The sequence below is a fragment of the Eurypyga helias genome, unplaced genomic scaffold (assembly GCF_000690775.1).
Source record: "Eurypyga helias isolate BGI_N326 unplaced genomic scaffold, ASM69077v1 scaffold19906, whole genome shotgun sequence".
Lineage (NCBI taxonomy): Eukaryota > Metazoa > Chordata > Aves > Eurypygiformes > Eurypygidae > Eurypyga > Eurypyga helias.
In genome coordinates this window covers 1-11,005 of record NW_010258767.1, presented here as the reverse complement: position 1 = coordinate 11,005, position 11,005 = coordinate 1, and the positions used below count along the sequence as shown (strand labels likewise).

The 11,005-nt window shown below is 50.5% G+C and overlaps 1 protein-coding gene across 1 annotated transcript in view; it reads left to right on the top strand.

Moving 5' to 3' along the window:
• The window catches only part of LOC104511751 (receptor-type tyrosine-protein phosphatase S-like), a gene marked incomplete at both ends in the record, with an annotated part of 26,835 nt that extends 16,019 nt beyond the window's left edge, over positions 1 to 10,816 (top strand). The window contains 4 exons of the mRNA XM_010154486.1: positions 6,541 to 6,810; positions 8,912 to 9,493; positions 10,379 to 10,506; positions 10,672 to 10,816. Of these exons, the coding sequence (XP_010152788.1) occupies positions 6,541 to 6,810; positions 8,912 to 9,493; positions 10,379 to 10,506; positions 10,672 to 10,816 (1,125 nt within the window). The remainder of the gene's footprint in view (positions 1 to 6,540; positions 6,811 to 8,911; positions 9,494 to 10,378; positions 10,507 to 10,671) is intronic.
• Positions 10,817 to 11,005: the final 189 nt, after the last annotated feature.

Below are 11,005 nucleotides of genomic sequence, written 5' to 3'. Positions count from 1 at the left end.
CTGCTGAGAACATTTCAAATATTTTCCAAGGTTCTCTGGAAAACCTCAACTCATTGAGAGACTGAGTACCACAGCAAGCCAGGGCTAAATACGTGACAGCAAAACTAGTTGAAATCAATTAAAATAAAAGGCATAGAAAACGCAGAATTAGTGTGCCTAGGACCTCAGGAAATAAAGCTTCCAAATGTATTAAAATGTGACTAATTTAACGAATAATTTAGTCCATAGTCTGATCCTGGGTTAAGTTTGGCTCGTGTAATTTCACCATTAAACCGGAGCTGCCGGTTGCTCAGCCCGTCCCTCAGTAGACAAGTGGAACGGTTGCTAAGCTTTTTGCTTTCAAGGCCGCTTAGAGGTTAGAAGGAAATAATTTCAGTTGCACTGTAGATTTAACAAATAGCCACAAGGTCAAAACAATCACCGATGTTTTAAAATGTAGGAATTTTAATACCTTTTTAGACTCCCATTAATAAATCCTTGAATGGAAAAGGAGGGAGGCAGAACCACCGCTGGTTCGTACAGCTGCCCCTGTAGTGCCATTTTCCAGATGCTGGAATTTAGGGAGGGAGAGTTCTGTGACGATTTTTAAGCGTGACGTTAGCACTTCCATGGGTGGGGGAGCGCCCTGTCCGTGTTTGGGGTGTCCTCAGCTCTGAAATTCTAGTTTAAAACCGAACCAGGCAAACAAACGACTTTGCTGTGTTTCTGCAGAAGGATTTCTCAAGGGTATCAGGAAATGGAAATGGATACAAAAAGCCACCCCCCCAAAAAAAATCCAAACCAAAAAAAATCCAAACTGTCTATATGTATATATATGTATATCTCTCTATAGAGGGCACTTTGCAGGAACACTGTGCTGTACTGATCTCGAAATCTCTGCCTGCCTGTGTCTCTTACACCTTTTGCATCGCTGTTCTCTTTGTTTTAGGGGAAAAAAAATTAGATTACACCTTGTCAAATTAAAATAACAAAAATAAAATAGTGAAGTCTGTGTTTAATGTTACAGAGCTGCTTGAAAAACAATTGGGTTCAGATTATTTTATGTGCAATCCTGTAAAAAGCAACAGAAACAAAAAAGAATTGCAAAAGACCAGAGGTGTTCAGCCAGCCTGTCGCTCAACTGATGTGGTTTTTAAGTGGGAAAGTAACAATGATTGGGAAGGTAATGGATTTCCTCCAGACCAAATCCAAGCCTTGGTCTCATTCTTTATTTATCTACCTATTTACTTACTTTTATTTAACGTGAAGGAAATTAGGAAGGAGATGGGCATGAGGAGGGATGTATCTCGTCCTCTGGAGGGGCGGAGGTCGGAAATCCAAACCCGAACAGCATCTCGCCCCAGCGGAATGAACTGGCGATTGTAATGGGAGAGGGAGAAGGCAGCGGCGGCTGCTGGGACAGCAGAGGGGCAGGGACGGACCACCTTTTGGGAGGGGAGGACAGGTGTAATCTAAGCTTCACTAATAACGTAGAGGCTGCACATTATTTTGGCACCCTTTCCCCTACCCCCTCCTCATTTTGGAGCAAGACGGAATGACTCCTGTCTCACCAAAATGGCCAATAATGTCCGCCTTCTCACCTCATTTGGAGCAGCAGCTTGCTGAGTGTCAAAATGTTTAATACCATTTGGTTTTGTTTGGTGCTTTCAACCAGTCACTTCACTTTCTTTTGTTTCCTTTTTCAATTAATTTCTTCTTTAAGAGATAAAATATGTTTATCTTTCAGTTGGTTTAATGTGAATCGGGGCTTGAAGTGACGGGTTCTTGTCTAGTACGTTCTCCTTTCCCCACCTCGCTCCTCCTCCTCCAACATTTTTCTCCCTGAGCTAATCTGGAAGGGGCTTAAAAAGCGGAACCGCTGGGTTTCCTCAGCGCAAACTGGTTGGTTGGTCCTCAGATTTCTCTCGCTAGCCGCGTCCTGGGAACACATTTTAAGGATGGATTCTGGTGTTGCAAAAGTCAACCCTGGATCTCCCAGTGTCTCCTCCGATCAGGTCTGTAAATCTGTCCCTTTCCAAAGCATCTCTCACCTCGTGGACCCCAGCTCTTTTTTACTGCGTGGTGGTGGTGGGGAACCTTAGCGATGATGATTGGTACCTTCTTGTTGGAAAGAGTAACGCACCGCAAATGCCACTCACAGAACACAAACTGGGTTAACCTCTCTGCGTCCATGAGCAGCAACAAAACCAATTGGCTTTACACGGGTGTGAAAAGTTACGGGTCTGTTCCGTTTCTAACGAAAGTCATGTTAAGCAGAATTTGGGATGCAGATCCGCCTGTGTGAAATACGGATCCAGCAGGCAGTATTGAATGGATTCCTAACTGATGCACTTAAGAAATCTTTCAGTGACTCAGAAATGCTTTCTCTGCACTGAAGTCATTTGACTTGCATCACAGATGTCCAGCTCCAGTTCCAAAATCTGGTTCTGTCAGTAACAAGCTGTATCCTTGTTTGAAAAAAGCTCCGGAGAGTTTTTTGGCCGTTGAAAATGTGTGTTTGTGTGTGCCTGCTTTGTGTGTGTATGTCGGGAGGTGTTGCACATGCACATGGAGCATGCACATATGTATGCATGCAAGGTTGGCTTTGTGAAACGGCTCTGACAAAGCCGTCATGGAAACCAAACCTCCCTGAAACTCAGGGAAGGTGCTTCTGGAAACCAGAAATTGGTAAAAGTGTTAGATAAGTGTTTATAAGGTAGGGACCTGACTGCCCCATCCCAACTTTTCCTTTCCAGGGAGGGCAGTTCTTCATTTCTTTCCCGTACTTTGAATGTCTTGGATAGCAAAATGGAAAGAATCTCTTCACTGCATTTTTTACACGTAAAATTTCACTCTTTCAGCTGCTGTGTGTGAAACCCAGCTGGACCCAGAGCTGAAATTGGTCTTGATTCAATCTCTAGCTGCGCTTCAAGCTTTCCTCCCACCACCGCTCTCCTCCTCCTAGGCCTTGACCTAAAGGCTGACCCAGAGATTCTCAGCTTGACAGACCTCATGTCAACAGCCGAATCAGAGCGGGATGGCAATTAAAACAAACGGCAGCACGATGGTTCTTGGTGTCCAGAGACGAGCCCTATAAGTGTTTCCTGTTACAGTAAACACGGTTGTCACGGCCCTGAGCCATAGCAGGGATGTATCTAGGGACTCGCTGAGGTCTCCAACATTTAATATTGGAATTGTTTTCCCATCCTCGACTGGTGTGTGGTCGTTTGTATATTTGTGCACACACGGGAGCGTGTAGCTTTTTTTAAACCAGGATGCGCAACAGGAACGCTACTGCCTCCTTTATTCTTGCATTAACCTTAATCCAAATTCTCCCTTTTCGCATCCGGATGTGCTGGTTGCTTCCCATTAGTTAAGTGTGAGAAATGCCATTAAAAGGGCCGGGAAGCCGTGCTGCCCTGAGAGCCCCCGAAGCTGACCCAAAGCCCTGGGTGCTGTGAGGAGGGTGGGGAGAGTTGCTTCGCGGTGGTTTGTGAGTGTGCCCTGCACGGCCCCGGCTCCGTGGCCCTGAGCTTGTGTTTTGTGAGTGGATCTCTTCCCTGCCCGAAACCACAGACAGCAGCAGTCTGTTCCCTTCAGACTCCGATTCTCAGCACTCCACCATACATCAAATGATGCTTTTCAGTTACTAAATTCTGGTTTGTTCTTCCTTTTTCTTTTTTTTTTTTACCTTCTCTTTTAGTTCGGTTTTATTTCTTTGTGATTAGCCTCAGTTTGAATTAATTGTCTTGTTTCTGTTTCCATGACAACTCAGTGTTTGCATCCCACCTGCCGTTGTTTGTTGCTGTTGATGCTGTTTGCTGACCGGATCTTGTCCGGCATATGTCTCCCCATTTCTCCTCACCTCTTCCCACCTTGCCTTCCCCCTCCAGAAGGTTACATACCAGCCCCTCCTCAGAAGAGTCATCCCCACCCCAGATCTGTCTGCATGTTGACCCCACTTGTTTCTTTCCAAGTTCTCTCCATCTTGTCTCAGATTGTGACCGGGGTGGTCTTCACATGGCTCCATTTTCTGAAACGCGGGACCTCCTGGAGCAGACAGTGGAAAGAAGGATGGAGTAGGCAACAGGGACGTACGCTCCTGGCTAGGGCTGCAAGTCTTCTGTAGCGGTGTGGCAGGAGGGAGGCAGGAGCATGTCGCCAGCTCTCGAGCCAGTGCTGGTGCCGGCAGTTGGGCTAATGCCCTGGTACTCTCCTCACACCCTTCTCTAAGCAGAAAGTCGTCTTGTAGTGTTAGTGTCCAGGTGAGTTTGCAGCCTTTCCCTCCGCACGCCGGTCCTTTCCCTGCCTACCCTGGAGGTGAGGGCATGCTACCCGCTCTCTTCGCAAATCCCTGCATGCGGGAATTCTCCTTTGACATCTCTGAGCTCCTAATGCCGCAGATGTGGAAGGCTTCTCCTCCTCGCCTTCGGCTCCCGACTAGTGGTACCTGCGCAAAACAGGGTCTGAGAGCACGATGGGAAGGGCACACCTTTCTGCGCTGACATCCCCGTGTCGGCTTGCGGGAGGAGGCAGAGGCTGTACTGGACTTTTGTTTAACGAAGCCCCACTAAATGGAAAACGGCCACCCCCTCTCCTGGCAGCGCCCCTATCATCTGAAAAGATCCGTCATGTTGAGCAGCAGCCAGGGAAGTGGGCTGGAAGATCGGTGCTGGAAAACCCTAAGACACCAGCCCCAGGGGACATCTAAGGCACTAGGATTTGGGAAGGGTGATTGCGTGCTAAGCTCGGATGTCCTTTGCATTGCTTGTGCATGGATGCAGCTGCCACGGATTTTTTTTAGGGAGGTTACCCGGGAATAGGACAGCAGGGACAGGTATTTTTCAGGCCCCCAGAACCCCTAACGCCCCCTCGCTCGCCCTGCCTGCGGGGTTTGCTGCATGGCCGGCTGGAGGAATCCCCTGCTCCTTTTCTCTGCCTGCGGCTCCCCGGGCTCTATCCTTTCGTCTGTGCTTGCGGGATGGGACCTTGCCCTCGGCTCCCTCCCCAGAGCCTCTTTGATCCACTTGGATTTCTCCTTTGTCCGTTCTCCTGCTTTCACCCCTACGGAGGAGCCAGCCAGCCCCGTTAGTTCGGAAAATGGAGCCAAGGAAACCGCACCCTCCCCTTTGCGTCCATGTTCTTCCCGTGTCAGGTCTGGAAGCTGCATCCACCTCTGCTAAGGAGATGCACAGAACATGTCACTGTTTTCTCAACGTTCAAGTTTCATTACCTTGTTTTTCTTATTAATTCTATTCTATTTATTATTCCGCCAGGGCTGAGATGTGACAATGTGAGCCACCACATTGGGTCACATCAGCTAGAAAAAGTATGCAGCATTAAAGTGGGTTTCCCCCTCCCCTCCCTCTCTCTCTCTCTCTCTTCTTTCTCCCTTCCCTTCCTTGTTCTCCTTCTCCTTGTCTTCCTTCCTTTCTCTGTCGCTCTCTTTCTATTCAGTATCCATGTGGGCGTTTGCTAGCCGCCCAGAAATGATATTTCTCTGCATTTTCCTCTCTCTTTCTATCTTTTTCTCTCTCTCTTTTTTACCTATTTTGCATGATGTTTGTGACTCTGAGAGCTGCATCTATCGATGGAACCGTGTCAGATCTTAAAGAGGCTTCGTTAGGGTTTCTATACCCGAAAACCACAAAAATTTCATTAGAGTTTCTCATCTTTTCCACATTCTTTCTCGCTCCAGGGGGACGGCCTCTCCCTGGACGCTTCTCACACACAGACACCGACTAAATTCTGTCCCGCTCCAGGGACTCCCTCTCCTCCCTTTCTCGAACTTTTGCCTCTTTGCTTTTCGAGTGGGGTCTCTGTGGCCTTTGGGGATGAGACACTTCTCTTTCTGTTGGATTCTCTGGGTCCAACAAGGCAAAATCTTGAGAAGTTTCCATCTCCATCCCAGCCTTCTCCTCGCCACCCCCCCACCTCCGGAGCATCCCTCGGGCACGGAGCGGCGGATGGGAGAGGGCCCCTCTCCGGAGACGGGGAGGCACCTGGCCCATTTCAGGCCGTGGTGGTGGAAGGGCTGTTGCGTTTTGCCGTGGGAGAAGGTGATGTGGGAATCGGACTCCACTGGAAAAGGGGAGGAGCAGGATTCCCGGGGTGCGGAGCGGGGAGCTGGGGGCCCCAGCGGCTGTGGAGGAGATTTTTCGACGCTCGCCATGCCAGCTCTTGCCAGTAAAGATGAGAAATTGCTAATAAATTTTTGTGTATTTATCTGTGCTGTGATGGGTCTAATCTTGATCAATGGAACCCTGTTGCTATGAAATATCGCTTTTATGTCTATATTCTATATATTGTTTGTGAAGTAAAAATTTATTTGAAGTTTAATTTTTTTTGTTTTTTTTTTTTTTTTTTAATTTATTTAGTTTTAGTTTTGTTTTTAATGAAGGAAGAAAATAAATGCTGACAAACCCCATCTATATTTAAATTATCTTTTGCTCTTTTTTCTTTTTCTCCCTTTTCTTCTTTTTCTTTTCTTTTTTTCTTTTTTTGTTCTATTTGTTCTGTTTCGTTTTGTTTTTTTGTTACCTCTGTGCGTCTCATCCACAGTTCGCCGTGTGGCCCCTCGCTTCTCCATCTTACCCGTCAGCCATGAAATCATGCCCGGCGGCAACGTCAACATCACGTGCGTGGCCGTGGGTTCGCCCATGCCCTACGTCAAGTGGATGCAGGGAGCAGAGGACCTGACGCCCGAAGATGACATGCCTGTGGGCCGTAATGTCTTGGAGCTCACAGATGTCAAGGACTCAGCCAACTACACGTGTGTGGCCATGTCCAGTCTGGGAGTCATAGAAGCCGTTGCTCAGATCACGGTGAAATGTAAGAGAGTGTGAGCACGCCTGCGTGAGCGAGTGCGTGGGTTCCCCGGCTGTGCATGTTCGTAGGAGCGTGCACGCGCAAGCGTGCGAGCTGTTGCATGGGTGTTTTATGTCCAGGGCTCGTATTGGGTGCACGGTCGTAACAGAGAGTCTGAGCATGCGTGCAAAGCAGATGTGGGCACGCGTCATGTTTGTGCATGTGAGCATTTGTAGATACGTGGTCGTGCCTGCCAGCCTTCACCGGTGCATGAGTGGGAACGTCCCGGTGTGACTCTGTGGGTACCTGTTTCTGCTCGTGTCCTTGTGCGTCTGCATGGGGTGAGCCTGTGACTGATCTGCCATGAGGAGTGCGAGGACGCAACTACGCATGTACAGAGGTGGTCGTGCACGTGTGTGTGTGTGCATGGGAGAAGGAGCAACATGGCTGTATGGGCACGTGGGTGCCCGACTGCATGTTTGTAAGACTGTGTCGTCACAAGCCTGGCTGTATGTGCACAGGTATGTGAGACAGACGTGCGCACCACGAGTGCCGTGTGCTGGGATCTGTGCCTGTGTCGCTGGGGATCCCACACACAGATCCGCAGTGAAGGGCTGGCTGGTGGCTTGAGATCTTTCCTCGCTTTAGGACCACTGAGCTGTTGGTTATGAAGAAAACTGTGATTCAAACCCCTGCATGCTTGGGTCTGTCCTGGGATGTGGGGCTGGCTGGGCTGTTTGCAAGGAGCCTTGGATGGCTTGAAGCCTGCATGCCATCCAGTTGCAAGGTTAGAGATTCAGCCAAAGCCCTGAGGATCTCTGGCATGTGTGCCCTTGCAGTAGAGCCTAGTTCCAGCATCTTAGTGGCCGTTGTTGCCTCAGCAAGAGCGGGAGTAATCCCAGCTTCCAGCTAGCAGTTCCCGCGAGGAGCACGGGTGCAATCTTCAATTCTGTCCTCAGCAGGGGAGTATTAAAACCTGAGCGGGATGCCCCTGAGGTTGGGTGAGTGTAGAGCTGGTGTCTGCTCTGAGTGCTGGCATTGCCCACGAGGGATCTGGGGGGAGTTTTTTTGGGTGGGGGAGAGCAGGAGAAACACGTTGGAGAAGGGGAGGGCTAAAGAAAACAATCCTGTTGTATCAGTGCATCTGACTAGGGACAGTCTGGCACTAGAAGTGGGTAGGGACTAGGGAATCTTGACAGGACGCTCATCCTGAGCTTCTGCACAGGGAGTGAGTGGGCTCACGTGCTGGCAGACAGATGCCTAGGGCTGGACTGAGGGGCTCTTTATTTTCCTCAGTATTTTCTTCCCTCCCTTTTCCCCCTGTCTTACCCTATCAATTTAGAATCTGCTGTGTAAGATACATCGCTTCTGCTTCCGCCTATCCTATCCCCTCAGCTGGGGAATCTTACCCTGCTGGTCCCTCCTGCCTGGGTGGTTTTATGTGTGTCTCTTCCCCCTTGTGCTCCTGCCTGTAAGCATCCGCAGTCTTTCCCGGGCAGAGGATGAAAGGAGAGGTTAGAGCTCTAGAGGTGCTCAAGTCTAGAGGAGGTGAGGTTGGGAAGAGTCCGAAGTGTGTAGTGAGGAAAAAAGGTGTCCGACACTGAGCGTGCAGCCTCCAGCAAGCTCCAGAGGTAGTCTGTTGGAGCAGGGACAGGGGACAGGAGACATCATTTGTGGCCTTGAGAGGAAGCACTCCAGGTATTTACAGATTCTTTGTTCTGGAGAGCGCAGGCCGCGCTGTCCCGTTACCTGAACGCTCAGCGTGGAGGGATTCAGCGGTACCGGAGCCGGGCTGCCAGCGCCGGCTGGGAAGATCTGATTACGTGCTCGGAAGGAGCTGCTGCCAAACTGCTTTTCCGTACTGCCGTGTGAGCCGGCGGATGTGCAGCCGAAGCCTGTGCTAATGATTCCAGATGTTCAGCTGAACACTTTTCCTTTTGATGGAGCAGTTTAAGGAGGATAATAGAGTCTCTAACTAGGTTCATAATATTTCAGCGGCACTTTACCGAGTGCGGCGCTGTGATTGGGGCTGTGCCTCTGGCTCCTACAGCCCTAACTAGCCCAATTAGGCACCATTTCAGCATATGTGGGTTTTTTTAAAATATCTCTTCTTCCTGATTCTCAGCACTCCCCAAGGCTCCTGGGACGCCAGTGGTGACAGAGACGACAGCAACAAGTATCACCATCACCTGGGACTCTGGAAATCCAGACCCTGTGTCCTACTATGTCATTGAATACAAGTCTAAAAGCCAGGATGGACCCTATCAGATCAAAGAGGACATCACCACCACACGCTACAGTATTGGGGGGCTCAGCCCCAACTCTGAGTATGAGATCTGGGTCTCTGCAGTCAACAGCATCGGGCAGGGGCCTCCCAGTGAATCCGTGGTCACTCGCACTGGGGAACAAGCTCCTGCCAGCGCCCCCCGTAACGTGCAGGGCCGAATGCTGAGCAGCACCACCATGATCATCCAGTGGGAGGAACCGGTGGAGCCCAACGGGCAGATCCGTGGCTATCGTGTCTATTATACCATGGAGCCTGATCAACCCGTCAGCAACTGGCAGAAGCACAACGTGGACGACAGCCTCCTGACCACGGTGGGCAGCCTTCTTGAGGACGAAACCTACACAGTGCGGGTCCTGGCCTTCACCTCCGTGGGAGACGGGCCTCTTTCCGACCCCATCCAGGTGAAGACGCAGCAAGGAGGTGAGCACCTCCAGCACTAACCTCGGGTGCGCTGAGCTGCGGGAGGGAGAGGTGTTGGCTTATAGCGCTATCCAGCTGTGGCTGCTGTGTCACCAGAGCTTTTTTTTTTTATTCATTCAATTTGGTTAGAATAGAAGTAACCTGCTAGGAGGAAGCTCGGTCCAGTGGCTGGGGCCGGAGGGCCTGGTGCATGATTTCTCATCTGTTTTTTCTTGGAAAGGTTATTGCTTAAATGGGTGGGGAAAGCAATTATACAAAGAAAATCCATTTCTGCTGTGCCATGTTTCAAAGTGAGGTATCTTCTTGCTTCCAGTTTCTAAATGTCTTTATAATAGACCTAAAAACACTCACTGCCCAGAAACTGCCTTCTCAGAGATGAGCGGGGAATGAGCCTTATTTTGCCTTTTACTAAACGGGGAGCAAAACAAAGCCCTGAGTGTCACAACAGATGTGCTGAGCTGCAAACAAAAGGTGGTTTATCCCAGGCTGTCACCCAGCATGCTTTCGGGTGCTCTGCTTACGGCGTGGGGTGCTGGCGAGGAAACCCTGTGTCCTCAACGGGCTGCTCATGGGCTTCCCACTTCCAGAATCTTTTAATACTGGGGGTTAGTGGGAAAGGCTGTATTCTGCACCGCCAGGAACGAGGCATGTGATCCAGTAGGACTCTTCCATCCCCAGCAGCTCTGGACATGCAGTGGGATTTAACCCTCTGGGCATGTTAGAGTCCTGCAGTGGGATTTAACCCTCCAGAGGGTCTGCCCACTCTGCGGCATAGTGGTTTGCTGCTGACATGCTCTTCACACACAGGGTAGGGGTCTTCTAATTACCCAGGTTAATGTGGTTTCTCCTGTCTCTCATCTTGCCTCCTGCCCTGTTGGCTCCTTCTCCAGCCGATGAACTTCCGAGCAGAAGCCAAGACAGAGACAAGCATTGTATTGTCATGGAGCCCTCCACGCCAGGAGATCATAGTGAAGTATGAGCTCCTCTATAAGGAAGGAGACCACGGCAGGGAGGTGAGTCCAGAGAGGAGCAGCACAACGGGTTGGGTCCGTGAGGAGCATCCCAGCCCTCCGTTCCCTAAGGTGGCCGAGAGGGGAGTAGGGCAGGTGCCTGAGCAGGCCTCGTCTCTGCTCCTTTTTGTTTGTTTTTATGTTTTTCTTCCCCCTCGCCCATCCCAGGTGCCGAAGAACTTCGAGCCAACAACCTCCTTCACTGTGGAAGGCCTGAAGCCCAACACTGAGTATGTCTTCCGGCTGGCCGCCCGCTCGGCTCTGGGCCTGGGGGCCTTCACCCCGGAGGTCCGAGAGCGCACCTTGCAGTCTAGTAGGTGTCTCTCCTTTTCCCACCCTTCTCTGAGGGGAAGACAGTCAGGGAGCCAGAGATGGTGGGCACAGGGGTATGGAGCTGTGGGGCGGACGTTCGTGGTGCTGCGGTGTTTCACCCATCTGGGCTTCTCTGCAGGGGGGTGGGCGATGGCGGGGGGAGGCCTCGGGGACCTGCTGCCTTCTCCCT